The 18,269-nt window shown below is 45.1% G+C and overlaps 1 protein-coding gene across 1 annotated transcript in view; it reads left to right on the top strand.

Moving 5' to 3' along the window:
- Positions 1-18,269, top strand: part of ERICH6B (glutamate rich 6B) — a 63,507-nt gene that overhangs the window by 3,973 nt on the left and 41,265 nt on the right. The window contains exons 2-4 of the mRNA XM_077778780.1: positions 3,156-3,207; positions 11,760-12,127; positions 17,870-17,915. Coding sequence (XP_077634906.1) covers positions 11,821-12,127; positions 17,870-17,915 — 353 coding nt within the window. The 5' untranslated portion in view covers positions 3,156-3,207; positions 11,760-11,820. The remainder of the gene's footprint in view (positions 1-3,155; positions 3,208-11,759; positions 12,128-17,869; positions 17,916-18,269) is intronic.

Here is an 18,269-nt window from a genome sequence, read left to right as displayed (position 1 = left end):
CATCTTCTTGAGGTCTATGCATGTGCCTTGCGCAGTCGTGTGGTCCCAGGGCCTGACGGTATTTGGCACACAGAAAGTCAATAACTGTGGCAAGAAAGAGGAAAAGAAGAAAGGGAAAGGAGATAGGAGGGAGACTTGGAAGCTTATCATTTTCAGTAGCACACTTGCTAAGGTCTGGTTAATACGCTGAATGATAGAATCAGATTCACAAAATTTGAGCAGCCTGGAAGGGTGAGGCAAAGCCAGCAAGATGGAATTTCAAATGGATCCACATAAACTTAAGTTTAGCATACCAAAACAAAGCGCGCGCACACACACACACACAGAACAGAATATAAATGTTACCTTCAAATATTTGTAGCTCGCTGTGGAGCAATCTGTTGTGAGCAGCTCCAGAGAGCAGACCCGGAAAGGCTGGTTGAAAGCCCAAGGGAGGGAGATTTAGCAGAAGTCTGTGTAATTTGTTATGTGCTAAATACAGTGCCTCGCATGTAGAAACGGTGTCTGTGATCTCTCTTATCGTTATTACCAGCATCGTTGCCATTATTTATAATATTTATAAGAACTGTCCAACAATCGGCCTCAGGAAGCACTGAGCTCCCATCCCAGGAAATCCAAGGTTATCATTGGGTAACCACCTGTCTGGGATGTTTGTCAACCTGATTCCTAACCCCTGGTCTCCCTTTCTCCATAATCCTGTAATTGGAAAACAATGCTCTGTATATCCTGGGTAGTGAAAGCTACAGATACAATCCCTGACTGAGCAAGCTGTCTTTTATATAAAAGAAGCTTTGGCACTCCCTACATTTGTTACAGTGTGTCTGCTTCAAGCAGCCCCTCCAAGAATCCTCTCTGATGTTGAAAAATAAAATTGCTTTGTGTGAAGGCTCCTTTAATCTTATATAGATACAAATGCCTTGTATCTTTGGGGACATGCCAAACTGCTCTTTGCATTTCAGAATTAATCTCATTAAAGAAATCTCTGTTTAATCCCCACTGCTTTTTGCCAGAAATGTTGAATAATTGCACACCTGTTCCTACTGGCTCTGTGCTGTGTACCTTTCCTGGACTTGGCGTTGTCCAAGAAAACACATCGCTGGGTTTAGACTGGATCGTGGCATTCCCATGTTTTGTTTAACGCTGTCATTGTAGAAATGTTCCTTTACACATCCCTTATCTCATTTTCTTAGTTTGAAGAAAGGAAAGAAAAGGAAGGGGTAGGAGAAGCTTGCCTATTATGAAAAATAACAAATGACATGATGAAGTTGCTTTATTAACTATCCAGTTCAATATAAACTTATGATAGCCCATCAGTATTGCTAAGAAAAATGCAGTTTGTATAAGATAAAAATCAGTCGTCTCTTCCCAAAGAATACAGGAAATGCTTGATTAGGCTACCGGGTTTGTAAAACATGTTGTATATAAATGTCTATTTTACATACACATCTATCAGTTGGATGAAACTACTGACACTCTCCCTCCCTCTCAACACAAATTCTGGACCTCCTCCATTAGAAGCCATCAGTGAATGATCGCAAGTTACAAGCGTGTGAAATAATCACTCATTTATTCATTTCAACAAATACTTATTAACCTCCTCCTATGTGCCAGGCATACTTCCAGGTGGCAGAAACGTAACGGCAAACAAAAGTGAGCAAAATTTCTATTCTCCAATATACAGATCAATAAACGTGATACAAATGTTATGAAGAAAATAAAACAACATGATAAGATACACAGCAATTGGGGGTAAGGGTGGGGGTGGGGGCAATTTTAAGTCAATGGCCCAAGGGAGTCCTCACTAGAGAGGTGACATTTGAGCTAAAACTTAAGGAGGAAGAGCCAAGCATTTGAAGATCTGGAAGAACTTTCCAGACAATGGGAAGGGCTTGGGTGGGAAGAGGCTGTACCATGGGGAGCAAGTAGAGTTCCAGAAAGGTGAGAACGAAGGCAGGAGCCAACACAGGCAAGCTTTGAAGGCCTCTGAAAGTGAAGCAGAAACCACTGGAGGGTTTTAACCACTGGAGCGACATGATCCAATTTCTGTGTTTGAAAGATTGCCTCTGAAGAAGAGATTATCAGAGAGCGAGAGCCAACGCGCAGAGGGAGCCATAGGAGGTGGTGGGCTAGACCGGGGGAGCACAGCCATAGTGGGCAGAAGAATGGTTTCAGGACACTTCTTGGAAGACGGTGCCAAGAGGACTTGATGATGGGTTAGCAGACTTGGGAGGGTGAAAGAAAGAGGAATCAAAGATGGCTCCAAGTTTCTACGTCTGAGCAAGTCCGTGAGTTATACCAAAGCTTCCCAAACTGTCTTGGTCCATGGTGCCTTTAGTGTCCCAGTGAATGTTTCATGTGGCTCCCCTTCACCAAAAGAAATCTGTACAGTTTTCATTCATTAGTCATATCCAAATAACTTAATAAATATTGTGTTGCATCTTTATGTCACATCTTTATGTCACAACTTTCTCCAGAAATTGAAAGAAAAAATAGTGCTTTTATTTCATTCTTGAATAGCGATGATGACTCTCTAACAGAATGTGTGTGCCCCATGTNAAACTATTTGTAAAAAAAAAAAAAAAAAAAAAGAATGTGTGTGCCCATCGGGCATTGAGTGACTTCTCCAATCTTGGAATCATTACACACAGCCACCCTCGTTTTCTACTGCACGCTGATTTCTACATGGTATTCGCTTTTTATCTCAACGACTGCCAAAAACCCAGCTTTGCAACATATGCCATCATTAAAAGGGATAGAGCATCATCAAAAATGAGGTATTCAGACAATATCCAACAGATGTCGAGCATTGCTGTTTTCTTCAAAAATTTAAAATCTCCTGCAGCATCCCTGTAAACTCTCTGCAATGCACAGGGACTGTCCATGCTCAGATTGGTCAGACCATTTAGTACCCTGGGCAGGGGGCAGAAAGGGAGGTACTATAAGCGAGGGCTGCTTCGGTTAGATGTCCATGGTGAACATTCAGGGAGAGCTCCTGCCCAAGGAAGGTTAATAAAGAAACACATTGTCCCGCAAAAGTAAACTGTGCCATATTAGCATAGGGAAACTATCCATTTTCCAGTATTCTTAGGGAAGGGGGTATTCTCTGGCTAATTTCTGGGTAACTGAGAGCTAATGAGAAAATGTTTTTCTTTCAGCTGTTATTATTGAAAAATCTCTTGGCTTGGATTGAGTTCACTCCCTGACATTGTAAGTACTGAGCCATGAGCATGGCTGATCATAACTGCTGTTCCGAGTCTTGAAGTCCACATGGTCATGATTGCCAATAATTCTTCCTGTTTTCCCTGTGAGACACACTACGATCCTAGAAACAGCAATGTCAGGTGGATCTCCACAAAGTGGATTTTATTTTCCTATATTAACTTTTTTAATGAATATTTATTCATTTTTGAGAGAGGGAGAGAGAGCTGTGTGAGTGGAGTAGGGGCAGAGAGAGGGGGGACAGAAGATCCAAGGCAGGCTCTGTGCTGATAACTGTGAGCTCCGTGTGGGGCTCAAACTCACAGACCACGCAATCATGACCTGAGCCAAAGTTGGACAGTCAACCGACTGGAGCCACCCAGGTGCCCCTTGCATAGTAACTTCTAAGAGCACTGCATTTCCTATCAAGAGCACTGCATCAGATAATTCCTAGCTGTGACCACCAATGAGAAATAAAACGTCTTATCCACAAATTCTGTAATCAAGAAAAAGTTCTGAACACTGAAAACCTTGATAAAGTTGTGGCAAACTCCTCTGGCCACAAAGCCTGAACTGCTAGAACTCAGTTCAAAGCAAAATCCAATGTAAACTGACATGGGGTGTACTTACAGTTTCTCTTTATCCCACCTGTTGTGAAAATGTACGTGTTTTGCACTAGAAATCCTAATAAGACTTACTGCCAGCTCCTGCCCCACGACCCCCATAGGGCTGGTATATATTTAGAATATAGTCAGTGTAAGGACAGCTAAATCAGCAACAGACCTGAAAGCCACAACACAACTGGTCCTGAGGGGTTGAATATGGGATGGTCTTTGGAAACATAGGGCTGGAAGGAACCTAGAGCCCTTCTAGGTCAATCCACTGATGTTACAAGTGAGACGAGAAGCCTAGACACAAGTGGGAAGAACAGGAAACATTCAAAATCACATGTTCAGTTTGGAGCTCAGTCCAGACAGTGCTATTCCTCCTGCCATTGCTGCCCATGGCCCTGTCAGACAGGCAGCCTCCGTGGGGGCTCCCGTCGGATGAAAACGCAGATACCCCGGCACATCAAAAGTATTGATGGGGCATGCCAGAAATACGCTTCTACTGAGATCCTAAGTTGAACTATCTGAAAATGACTGTCATCTGGTGTAACGGTTCTCAATAATCCCACCATTTCCCATGATGTTAAAGATTGGAGGGAGGTCAATTCAAAGACTCTCAAAAATCACCGCAGAAAGCTATTAACTAGGGATGTCTTCCCATCTAAATGAATTTCCCTTTAACAAATAGAAGCTCTAAATATTATTTTTTTATTCTTTTAAATTTTTGCAGTGTGATTTATAATTGGAATTGGACAGACCTAGTGGGGGATCCCAAATACCACATTTAGCTGTGTCCTAAGGCCAGTTAGAACCTCTGCGAGCCCTGGTTTTCTAAGTTGAAAAAGAGGATAATAACACTTTACCTGACTTTTATGAATCTTTAAATTTTAAATGATGGGGGCACCTGGGTGGCTCAGTCGATTATGCGTCCGACTTCAGCTCAGGTCATGATCTCACGGTTCATGAGTTTGAGCCCCATGTTGGGCTCTGTGCTGACAGCTCAGAGCCTGGAGCCTGCTTTGGATTCTGTGTCTCCCTCTCTCTCTGCTCCTCCCCTGCTCATTTTCTATCTCTCTTTCTTAAAAATAAATAAACATTAAAACAACTTTTTTATTTTAAATAATGTAAAATACCTTATTCTGTCCTGGGCACTTAGGAGATGCTCAGTAAAACCCTACTTCCCTGGTCCCCCTCATCTCACCCTGTTTACTCTATCACAGAGAATGATTGTTTAGTCTGGGGTGGAGAGGTGGGTGCTGAGAACTGAGGCCAGTGCCCGGAGAAGTGCTGTTCTCCAAAGAATACAGTCTCTCAACCCACATGAAAGTCCACGTGGGGAAGGAACACTCTTCTGCAAGGGCACCGCTGTGTTCAAATCCTAGTTTGACAACTTTTTACTTGTCTGACCTTAACCAAGTCATCTGATTTCTCTGAACCCGGGGGGTTGTCTGTAAAATGGAGATAATTGAGCAACAAATGTTGCTCAAGGACGCCATGATGAAAATTCAATCAGGCACATACTGCTTTGGCAACTCAAAGCATTATACAAATCTTTGGAGCATAGAGAAGCAGGAGAGTAGCACCCCAAATCTAGAAGCAGGCAGTAGGGGACAGTAGAGCAAAGGTCTTGGGTAGAAACGTGCCTGGCTGTGTTAGCGACAAGGCTGAGGCCAGGGTGGCGGTGGTGAAAGGAGGGAGACAGCAGGAGGAGGCAGGTGGGAGCGGTGACAGGGGCCAGTCAGGAAGGACCTGCTCTCCTGAAAGGGCTTTGTCTTTTGATGCAAGGTGTGAGCCATTGCAGGCTTTTGCGCAGAGGGGTGAGGTGATGAGACTTAGGTTTGGGCGTTTTTTATGTTTATTTATTTATTTTGAGAGAGAGAGAAAAAATGCAAGCATGGGAGGGCCGGAGAGAGAGAGGGAGAGAGAGAATCCCAAGCAAGCTCCAGGCTGTCAGCACAGAGCCAGAGATGGGGCTCGAACTCACCAGCCATGAGATCACGACCTGAGCTGAAATCAAGAGTCAGATGCCAGGCACCTAGGCGTGCCAGGACTTAGGTTTTACAAACTGGCAACCTGTGGAGAATAGACCTGCTGGGAGGTGCCTGCAGACGTCGAGGACAGACGTGACACTGGGCAGACCAGGGTGGGAACACGGGGCGCATGAGGAGTGGGAGATCCTTTGAAGGAGGGGCCAGCCTGGGTTCCTGATGGATGTGACACAGGGTGAGGAAGAGAGAGAAGAGATGACTCCACGGGCTCTGTCAGCAGCGGACGGGCCTGGGGAGGAAGAGCAGGATCTGAGTTTGGGCCCCGAGTCTGAGGTGTCTATTAGACGCCCCAGTGGAGATGCCATGAAGGGAGTTGGATGTCCGAGCCTGGGTGGCCTGGAGAAAGGTCTGACTGCTACCTGCAAACACTTCAGAGACTGTCAAGGGGAAGAGGAGTGAGAACCCTTCATTGGATGAAGAAGGCAGGCGACGGAGTGGAAGGCAAAGTGAGGAGGGCTCAGATTCAGTCTGAGGACTGCTGAATCGCAGCCGTGGAAAAGCTGAATGAGCAGCCTCAGAAAGGCTGCCTTATGTTTATAGATTACAACCTTGTGAAATCCTGGCTGAGAGTCGGAAACAGACTGACCCGCTATGTGGGAGGGCCTGTCCAGGGACACACAAACGTCACCATAAAAGTCTTCCCCAGAAGGTTCCAGCCTCCCGAGGATAGGAGGACTCCCTTCTGACAATACCTGTGGCCACCTTTCTCCCCAGGGCCCCGCCATCAGGACCTGGACTGAACAGCAGACAGACCCCACTCTCGAAACCTCTGCACTAGGCTGCAGCCGCTACCAGGGAGCAGGGGAGTGGAAAGCAATCTTTTTGTTTTCCCTCCCCATGCCATAATCTAAGTAAGACTTCAGAAGGCCATACACACAATACACACACACACACACACACACACACACACACACACTTACTGTCGGTGCTGGTAAGAGTAAGTGTGCAATAACAACATAGCTTGCGTTGTGAGCTCATCTTCAAAGAGACTGGTACCATTAGTTTCCCCCATTTTACAGATAAATTAAGTCACAGAAGAATGGATAACTCACTCCAAGTCGGATATAAGTGGCCAGGATGGATTTAACGTCAACAAAATCTGGCCCCAGATCCTGACCCCTGTGCCGTCTGCTCTTTCGGAAGTTTACTTGTTTCTGCTTCAGTTCTCTCTCTCCATTTTCACACAGCCTGCTCCTCTGCTGATTTTCCGAAGTGGTTCTGTCCAAAGCAGTGCTGAGTTATTGACCAGAGACTGGTTAATCCTGCCGTCCCCGCTGCAGCCCAGGGGAGCTGGGCGTGGAAGTGTCCATCAGCGGGTGTGCGCAGGACCCTTGGAGAGGGGAGGTGCGGCAAGGGGGCCCTAGCTGGGACAGGGGGCTGTGCACCGGAACCCAGCCCCCCCCACCCCCCGAGCAACTCTGTGCAGGGACCAGAGGGCACTTGGGCCTCCATCTGCCTTCCTTGTCAGAAAAGCCAGACGCTTCCTTTCTTTTGAGAATGCAAAGGCAGAGGATGATGATGACAAAGAACTGCCACTTGGTGATGACAGACTAAGGGTCAGATGATGTCCCTGAGCTGCCTCCCTGGAAACATACCAGTACTGATGTCCGGAGGGCAGAGGACCCTGGAGGATGCACAAGGGGAGGAGGGCCGTGCTGGCCATGCCGGCAAATCATGACCTTCTACGTCTTTCCATCCCCCCTCCGCCCCGAGCTGTCGTACAGAGCCACACGAGTGTGCAAAGCGAATGTGCTCATCCTCATGGAGCAGCCTGTTTTCCCGCCCCAGGGAACTGGTTCCCACCCAACAGCAAGTCCCTTTGCAGGTATTTGGTTTCCAAAGCATGATGCCTTCCAGCAAGGAAAATCTGTAAAGCCACGGCCCCAGGGAGAGGCACAAAGAACATCTCAGGAGACACAGCACCCTCCCATCTTGGAAACCGGTGGGGAGACCCTACTGATTCATTTACCTAAAAAACCACAAGATGGGGCGCCTGGGTGGCTTAGTCGGTTAAGCGTCCAACTTTCGCTTAGGTCACGATCTCACGGTTCGTGGGTTCGAGCCCCGCGTCGGGCTCTGTGCTGACTGCCAGCTCGGAGCCTAGAGCCTGTTTCAGTCTGTCACTCCCTCTCTCTCTGACCCTCCCCTGCTCACGCTGTGTGTGTGTGTGTCTCTCTCTCCTAGAAATAAATTAAAAAACATTAAAAAATTTAAAAAAAAAAACAAAACACAACAAGAGCATGGAGCCCCTCTTTAGGTCATTCATCTGGGAACCAGAGGTTACAATTATTCTTCATGAGATCGGCCATTTACAGAGGAAATGCTGTGTTCTGTTTGTTACATTAGTTATGTCTTCCTCACGAATTTCAAAGTAAGAATGCTTGGAGATCCTGGCCTCGACCCCTCAGAATGACAAATGGGATCCCAAAAAAAAGAAACAAAAAGAAAAATCACTTTAGGAAAATCAGTTGGACTTTCATTCACAGTGCAGTGTGGAAGGGGTTATGTAGATATAAATAAATCTCCAAGATTATGGTCGAATGACCTCGATACAAAGTTTTACCCCTCTTCGTTAAATAGGCACATGTGCACAATCAGTAAATATACTTGGCAAAGAGCATTTATTAATACTTTTCTTTGCTCTTTCATTCATACATTCAACAGGTACTACCGAGTGCCTATTAAATATGTCAGTCGCCATGGTAGGTACGGGCACCCAGTGGTGACCTGTGTAAACACGGCACCGGTCGCCACCAGACAGCCTCGAGCCAAGGCCCCATCTCTCTGTGGGGCCAGAAAAATTAAGCCAATGCATGAGTAGGCAAAGTGTGAAAAAGATCAGACCTTTTAGTGGATTGCGGATCATTTGCTCTCCCAACTTTCGGTGGAGACAGAGAGCCGTGGCTCTACTATAAGAAAAACGTCAGGACCCATGTGAGGATGAGCCTGCCTGAGAATCTGAGCAGCTTATAGGCAGGGGTGGGGACCCACGCAGAAACAGGAAGGGCAGCCCCATTTCGGGAAGGCAGCCTGAGCTCAGCTGTCCTTTTTCCATGTGGGAAAGCCAGCACAGGGTTGCCCAAGGTTCCTATTTCTTTTTTTTTTTTTTAAGTTTTTTTTTTAAATATTTTTATTTATTTCTAGGAGAGAGAGAGAGAGAGAGAGACAGCGTGAGCAGGGGAAGGTCAGAGAGAGAGCGAGATACAGACTCTGAAACAGGCTCCAGGCTCTGAGCTGTCAGTCAGCACAGAGTCCGACGTGGGGCTCGAACCCACGAACCGCAAGATCATGACCTAAGCAAAAGTCGGACACTTAACCGACTAAGCCACTCAGGCGCCCCCCCAAGCTTCCTATTTCTAAGAGAAGCCAGAGCTCTTGATTTTTTATGAATTCTACTCATTCTAAATATTTGCTCTAAATTTTTTAAAAAACTTATTTAAGCTGAATAACATATGTCTGCCATCCTGCTTGGCTTGATGTAGCCATTTTGTGAAGCCAGTCTAAAGATTAGTGACCTGTAATCAGCTGATTATATGTGGCTGTTATGAAGTGGATGTTTCCTGTTGTGACCACAGAAATGAAGCTGCAGTCTCTCAGAAACCGGGGTCAAAATGAGCGGACATCTGAAGCACAAGTCAAAACCAGGATGTTTACCTCAGATGCTGGGTGTCAAGTTGCCATTACTATTTATTTCCCCCTTATGGCTTTTCTTAGAATTTTCTAGGAGAATTAAAGACAGAATGTGTAGAGTGCAGTTTCTTTTCTGATCTTTGACATGAGGATGCAGCAGACTGGGCCTTTTCACAAGGCCTGATGAGAAAATGGAAAGAAAAGATTCTTAACCCTGAATGACAGCCTGCCTTTGGTAAATGCATTCTGGGCCGTCCAGGGGATGGGGTGATTCTAACCTTTTATCTCAGGCAGCTAAAAAATAGGAAAGGTAGGAGATCCCCAAAGTGTAAGCATGGCTTTGACGGAGCAGCTGGTGCTTACATGTGCTCCTTCACCACTCCCAGGATAAGGCCGGACACACCTCATCTCCAATTGCTCTCGTCTTACCCAGCCCCTTCCTTCTCCCTCTGGCTTAGGGAGCTTATTCCATTGTGCAGAATAAATATCCTTTTTAAACCTTTGGGACACACTGCTCTAGAACCATCTGTTCTTGCCCTTCACTCAGTAACTGGTCACACATTTATTGGACATTTATTAAGAAGCAGGCATCAAGCTAACCCTTGGAGGTAGAGCAGGGAACAGGTCACAGAAGGTCACTGTCACTGAGACACAGTGTAGTGGGAAGGAAAGATTGAACAAATAAACACAGAAACATAATCAGAAATAATTTAGTGCTACAGGAGAGACTAATGAGGTGAGAGAGGATGGGCGGAATGGCAAGACATAAGGTCAGAAACCTTGGAAGGTGCTGGATCTCATGGGGCCTAGAAGCCATAGAATGGGATGTACATTTTATTCCAAGTTCAAGGGAAAGCCATTGGTGGATTCGTAAGCACTGGACATCATGATCTGATTTATATTTTCACATGGACACTCTTCATGGAGAAGGACTATGGGGGTGACAGCAGTGGTCACAGGAAGGCTCATTTAGAAAGAGCTGTAGAGGGCACCTGGGTGGCTCAGCCAATTGACCATTTGACTTTGGCTCAGCTCAGGTCATGATCTCACGGTTTGTGAGTTACAGCCCCGTGTTGAGCTCTGTGCTGACAGCTTAGAGCCTGGAGCCTGCTTCGGATTCTGTGTCTCCCTCTCTCTCTGTCCCTCCCCAGCTTTCTCTCTCTCTCTCTCAAGAAAATAAATAAACTTAAAAGAAAATAATAATAATAATCATGGGGGTGGGGAGAGAGAGAAAGAGCTTCAGTAATTCTGCCTGGAGACGACACAGCTCACTGCAGGTCCTCACAGCGGGACTGGAGGAGAGTGGAAGGATTCTAATATACTTTTAAACAAGAATGAGTCCTTCTGGCCCTCGAGATGTTCACACCCTGTTGGAAAGCACAGATGTATATCCAAACCATGTAATATAGCAAAATAGTTACTTGAATGAAAATCTGGAAGGTACAGATGGAGCTTAGGGTGGGGCAAGGAAGACTTCCCAGAGGGCCAAGGTGCTGGCAGCTGCGTGCAAGCTGAGGAGTAAAGAACTGTTTGCTGAGTAAACTCACCGTGGGTGTGCCTTCTAGCAGCAGAGGCAGTGCCTGTGGCGGCCGTGAGCATGTGTCTGGCAGATCTCCAGCTACAAGGGCCTTTGCTGAGCAAGGCCCAGTGACTGTGCCTGGAACCATCCTGCCTGTACCTCTCCCACTGCATGTGGCATTTCATTTTTCTCACCAGATTTCAAGCTCTTGCAAGACAAGACATCCTCTTTTTTTATTTATTTATTGGTGGCGGGGGGGGGGAGGGGCACAGAGAGAGGGAGGGAGAGAGAGAATCCCAAGCAGGCTCCACGCCGTCAGCGCGGAGCCCAATATGGAGCTCCATCTCACGAACCGTGAGATCATGACCTGAGCTGAAATCAAGAGTCAGATGGTTGACCGACTGAGCCACCCAGGCGTCCCAACAGCCTCCTCTTGATTATTGTGGTAATACGTATTTCCTCTGATGACTGTACCATTAAACACCAAATCACTTCTTCACTCTCCAGCCCTCCAGGCTTACTTCAAATTGTGCAGTAATTGCAAAGGTGTTGCCTTCAGGTGTGGTCTCTCCTACCAGTTCCTGGAGGGGAAAACCTCTGTTCCCCTTTTCATGCCTTTTCACAGGCGCTATGTACTGATGTGCACAGGGCCCCCCCAAAGACTACTAAATGAAATGAGTGAGCGCAAATGGATTTAAATCAATATGCAATAGCGATTGGCGACTAATGGGATTTGATTCCTTTCTTGGTTCCCAGGATGGCGAAGTGACCACGTGCTGCGTGCTTAAGGGTTTCGTCTACTTAATGCTGCCCCAACATGTCTGCTGAAAATGATCAGTCATCAAGAGGAACATCACCCCTTTACTCTGCCACAACGTCCCAGCTTTCCACACAGACCATATCTTCAGAAGAAGAGTATTTAGAGAAAGACTATCTGTTTCCTGAAGAGGAAGAGTTTCTGGAAGAGGAGGAATATCTGTATGAAGATGACTACCTAGAGGAGGAAATACTGCTGAAGGGGAAGGAGTATCCGTGTAAAGACGAGTATCCAAAGGCCGAAGAGAATCTCCAGGGGGGAAGGGACATGGAAGAAGAGTTTCTGTTTGGAAAATATATGGAGGACAGTGAGTATCTGGACAAGGGAGACTATCTGAAAGGAAAAGAGTATCTGGGACAGGGTATCGGGGGAGGGCCTCCTAAAAGACAGCAACTTATCCTCCGCCACGCCCAGGGGAAAAAGATCAAACTTGAGACAGAGCCAAAGCTCATCTGTAAGTCCTGCCCTTGGTACCAACAGGAAGAAACACTCATTCCTGACCAGGTTCTCCCACCCTCAGTAGCCGCGCCCCCAAGACCTGTGCCCACGGCGCAGAGAAGCATAATGACCATAAAGCACCTATTCATAAACGAAACAAGCAGAATATAGCCCATAATTTGTATCTTTTCCTTATTGCACAAATAACACGTATCTGTTGTGGATGTGAGGGAGACTGTATAGGAGCAAAACGAAGGAAGCAAAAATCTCTCCCACCCAGAGGGGAATAATCACTTTCTCACTTTGGTTATACCCTCACCAGGCTTTATAAAGCGTGTGTAACCATTGCATCGCACTGTATTGTATTTGCAAGCCATAATATTTTTTTTAATAAATCGTTTATNGTGTGTCTGTTGCAAGCCGTAATATTTTTAATCGATTCCCTATTATTAATCATTCATCGCTTCTCATTTTTTTGTTGTTATTTTTCACACAGCACTTTGATAAACATCCTTAGAACTCAGTTTTATCAGTCACCTCTAATTACTTCCTAGAATACATCTCACAGTCTGTTGCCAGGTCCACAGACACTAGTATGCTTCTCAGGGTGCCCAGGAGGTCCCTGGAAGGCACCATCTTACCCTGTTGGTACTTAACGTTGGAGTGATTTCTCTCATCCTGGGGCTGACATTTTTCCAATACTGTTTCTGCACTTGGCACCTTTTCCTTAAACTGGGCTTTATTACTTGGCAGTGGCCTTCTCATGCTATAGTCGGAGGCAGCTCATTCACACTTTCTCATAGGCCCATGCAGTGCCTTTCTTTGCACACGTGACTGCATGGCCTTGTATATCCAACCAAGTTCATACAGCTAAAAATCCAGGTTATCTGCATCATCTTAACGTCAACCTAGAAACAGAACTACATGATTTTTCTGGAACTGGTTCTGTTACCCACTGCAAGCATCTCAGGCGGCTTGATTTTGTGTTTTGTGTTTTCTGCTTTTGGGTTTTTTGGTTTGTTGTTGTTGTTTGGCAACTTGAATTTTTAAATCCCAGTCTGATTACACACAGCCTACATTCAAAAACTGGATGTTCTTAACAGCCACACAGGCATTTTTGCCTTTATATCCCTCTTCATCAAGCCAGATGCATCATCCTAGATTCCTGCTACCCCCGTAGAAATTTAGTTGGGGCGCTGGAGAGATAATTCTCTATTGCTGGGAAACTCTCTTTTGTGTGTGCCTCTCTGCCTCTCAGAATCCTAATATCCCTGCTGTTCAAATACCAAGTGTAATTCCAATACTGAAAAATAGCATTTGGGCCATTTCTTTCGCACGGTATGAATCAAGCATTCTTAACATGTTCCCTGTATGCACTGGGCCTTTGTAATATATTACCCACTAGAGTAGGACAAATACAATGCTGTCAAGTGAATGGAACTGTGTATAAAGCAAAAGCTTTGAAAATAAATGCCCTGCTAGCAAAAGTTGGAGAGGCACTGAAAAAACTGTAGAGGAATGTTAAAATGCCTTTAAAGGCACATGAAGGAATGTTTTGGTCTATGAAAATCCAGGGTATCAAGCCAGGGTGCACAAAACAGGTTAAATTAAAAAGGGTCTACAACAAGATTAGGAACTTTTCAAAAGAATTTACATCAAGATTTCCTTATGTGGAATATCCTCTGAGATATAAATTTGCTTTGCCCTTGGCACAAGAATGCCTTCCTGACCCATAGCAAATGCTCAGCAAACTGAATCAAGTTTAATGTCATTTGTTTCATAAAGTCAAACACACATGCATGCGTACACACATGCACACACCTGTATTTATTTTTTAAAATATTTTTATAAATTAATTGGCACCTGGAAATGACAAAACGGGCTTCTCTCTCTCTGGTTGATGGATTAATTACTAGAGACTAGCGGTGGAGCACTATGCTGAGAAAGATTCTGAGGCCCCATTTGGCCCAAGGGGACGAAGGAGCAAGAGTGTCTATTTGGTGGTAGATGTAAGCCTATCACAAAGAACACAGTTTTCTTCCCTTCTCAGGAGCTTAATTGCCTAGGTTTGCATGTGAGGTCTCTCCCTATTAGTGCATGAACTTGGGCAAGTCATTGAAGCCCTTCGTGTGCTGGTTTTCTTAACTATAAATTTGGAATAACAATAGACATACCTTACAGGATATTTGTGAAGATTAAAGGGATTAAATCATGTAAAGCATTATGAACTCTGCCGGGCACATAGCATTTGAAGCCTATGGAAGTGTTAGCTACTATTGCTATTACTATTCCTGTATCGTATTGTGTTTCATTATTCTCCTACCATTGACTTGTGAAGGGTAATTTATACTCCCCCCACCACACACCCTACCCCACTCAATTTGTGAATTGGGCTTAACAAAAACAGAAGATGCAATGACTTGGGGTGTGGGAGGGATCTGTGCCCCCCACCTAACTACTCTGCAGGCAGGGCAATTTCAGAAGCTCCCATTACCCTGGATAAATCAGGGTAGGGTCACCCTAACAACCTGTACCCTCCTCTCTCCTTTAAAGAAATGATTTCCCCCATGGTTTGTGGGGAAATCCAATAAAATTAGATGAGCAACTTGAATATAAATGCAGCATCAATTGCCACTGAATAATCAATAGCTCCATATGACTGATCTCTCCGGGAGGTTCCACGTAGGTTTTGTAAACTGTGGATGTCCATGCTGCAGCTGTGATGTCGAAGTCAGATGATCCAGCACACTGTGGGGCCTTTGACCTTGGGCATGTCACTTACTTTCTCTAAGCTTCAGTTTGCCCATATGTAAAACTACTTTTCTTCACAGTATGGTTGCAATATTTAAATGAAAATGTAGACCTGAAAATGCTTTGAAAGCTCTCCCACCTCAATTATGAGGTGCAAAAATGCTCTTCTGATTTCACGTGGGCGGGAGGTGCTAGAAGGAAGTGCCATCTATGTTACTATCATGCTGTCATAGAACCTGAAACCACCCCATAATGAAGCCCCTTTTCTTTTATTAGAACTCCAGACCTTCCTAAAGATGGAGTCTGCTTTGTGGCAGATAATACCAGAGAGATGTCACAGTATATTAATTTTGATTCATGTTTTTGCCCAATTGTATTTTGATATGTGTAACTGCTGGATTTGATTTCCTTTACCCTTGCTACCCGCACCCCCTCTTCCACAGCTCCAGATGCTGTTTGGCACAAATGCTATTAGCATTCAGTTGCATTTCCAGTTGCGAGTTGATGCCCCAACAACCCTTTCCAACAGGGTCCCCAGCAATTTTCTGTGTATTGAAGAAAAAAGGTTTGCAATATATTGATAAGGCAGGGATGGGAGAGCCAGCCAGTTTGTCAGGCAGGAAACTTCACAGATGGAGACAGCTTTGCAACCAGCCTGCCTCGAGTTGGAACTGATGAGGGAGAGGCCAAGCCCCAAGGCCAGTCGCTCGCAGCCTCCGCTCTGCTCTGGAACACACGGCATCATTTTCTACACGTGTCTCTGTACGTGTCTTAGGCAAGGTCGGGAGCACAGTGCGGTGGCAACGGGTATGTGTCGTATATTTCACCATCTTTGTCCCCTTAAATTCTCCCAGCCATTATTTGTCCCCACTTTGCAGATGAAGAGCCTGGAGTCAGAGAGAGGGTACGTGACTCCTCCAAGGTCATGGAAAACCATTAGCGGAACCAGGACAGGCTCCCAAGATTTCTCCTCTCTCCTTCCCCTTCCCCTTCCCCTCCTCCTCCTCCTCCTCCTCCTCCTCCTCCTCCTCCTTCTTCTAATACCTCTCTTTCTTTTCTCTTTTCCTTCCTCCTTTCATTCTTTGTTTTGGCTTTTTAATAAATTATGTGCATATTTTAATTTTAGGAGAATGTCATAAAAAGAAATAAAATCTATTTATTTGTTTTTGAGAGAGAGAAAGCACATAAGCAAGGGAGAGTGAAAGTGGGAGAGAGAGAGAGAATCCCAGGCAGGCTCCATGCTCAGCGCAGAGCCCAGTGTGGAGCTCAATCCCACTTGAGCCAAAATCAAGAGTTGTGGTGCACAGCCAACTGAGCCATACTGAGTAGGTGCCCCTACTTTTCATCATTTTCTAATTGAAAACTTGAAAAGCAGTATAAAAATATTGTCCACTCTACCAACATCCAAATATAAATAAACCTGGTTCACTTTTTAGTGATTTTTATGCTGTCTTTCCCACTCTTATTTCTTCTATATGTGGTGGTCCTTGTTTTGTAGTTTTGTGTTTACTGTTTTAAACATACTGTATGTACAAGTTTGCACTTTATTTTTGTAACAGTACTGTGACTTTAATATTTGCCCCTGTTGCTTAATTTTTGTAGACAGCATTTTAACAGCCAAGTAATATTCCTCAATAATATTCTGTCTCATGAGTAAACTATGGGTAAGGATAAGTGTTGAACATTGAAGTTTCAAACTTTAAGTTCTGGTTCTCATTTCTTTACTACTTCCACTGTGTCAGTCTCTACTATTAGAATTGATGGCATATTTTATCCCAATCGTGCATGAAATTCCTGATGTATCAGTCAAGGCAAATGGGTAATTAAATGACACAAGCAGCCTCTTTGAAATTAGAACTAATTTTTAAAATATTTATACCCTCAAGGCACCCAGGTGTCTCAGTCAGTTAAGCAACCAACTTGAGCTCAGGTCATCATCTCATGGTCTGTGAGTTCGAGCCCCACATCAGGCTCTGTGCTGACAGCTCAGAGCTTGGAACCTGCTTCTGATTCTGTGTCTCCCGCTCTCTCTGCCCCTCCCCCACTCACACTCTGTCTCTCTCACTCTCAAAAATGAATAAATGTTTTAAAAAATTTAATATTTATAACCTCTGAACCACAGTCACCTCTTCTGTACAGATATCCTTCATCTCAGGAAAGGGGAGGTCTCTCTAATAAACCAAAAATTAACAAAGCAAACTTGAATTTCCAAAATCCATGCTTTCATGAAAATTGTCTTCTTGAGAAGATGTGGTTTATCTATATGATGGAATACTACATGGCAATGAAAAAGAATGAAATCTGGCCATGTGTAGCAACATGGATGGACCTTGAGGGTGTTATGCTGAGCGAAATAAGTCAGGCAGAGAAGGACAAATATCATATGTTTGCACGTATAGGAGGATTAGGAGGAACTTAACGGAGGACCATGGGGGAGAAGAAGGGAGGAAATGGTGGGGGAAAGGGAGAGAGGCAAACCATGAGAGACTCTTGAATGCTGGGAACAAACTGAGGACTGATGGGTATGGCGGGGAGGGGAAGGGGGGCGATGGACATGGAGGAGGGCACTTGTGGGGATGAGCCCTGGGTGTTATATGGAAACCAATTTGACAATAAACTATTTGTAAAAAAAATTATCTTCTTGAGTTCTCATTGACTTTATGAAATTTAGCCTTGTAACTTCTAAAGGAATCCATTAAGAGACACAATACTAATGAAAAGTAAAAATAGAAAAATTCTACAAATCGGGGCCTCCCCACCCCAAACCCAGCAGCACATACTTGACAACACATTTTTAAATAGAAAAGAAAAAGATGCCTTCTTTTTTTTCAATAATGTCTTTCTATTCTTTTTCCAATAGAATTCAAGGTGGAAAATTCATGGAGAAACCTGTCTAACCTAACAAGGTAATAGTTTTCTTTTTGGATAAATCAGATAGAAATTCATGCTTAGGGATGATGCTTCAGGAGCCTTTGCGTCCCACAGATGGGAAGTAGAGGGGTAGGGAGGCAGCGCAGGGTGCAGGCCCCCTGCAGAAGGAGGGGTTGGGGGAAGGGCTGGGGACTCCAGGAGTCCCACAGGAAGGACCTCCCACCGCTGCCCCTTCTGCCACTCGGCCGCTCCTAGGGTGAGGGGCAGTTCCCAAGGTCCGATTCCTGGGCACCCAGAACGTCAGAGATGAAAGGGCAGTAGTCGTCTGAGTGTGCGGGGCAGGTCTCAACCTGAGCCGGGTGGCAGGGGCTTGTGGCTGTGCTCACGGA

This window comes from Crocuta crocuta, unplaced genomic scaffold (genome assembly GCF_008692635.1).
Source record: "Crocuta crocuta isolate KB4526 unplaced genomic scaffold, BGI_CrCroc_1.0 scaffold586, whole genome shotgun sequence".
Taxonomy (NCBI): domain Eukaryota; kingdom Metazoa; phylum Chordata; class Mammalia; order Carnivora; family Hyaenidae; genus Crocuta; species Crocuta crocuta.
Note: the sequence above shows the minus strand (reverse complement) of the source record. Positions and strands in the feature narration are given on the sequence as shown.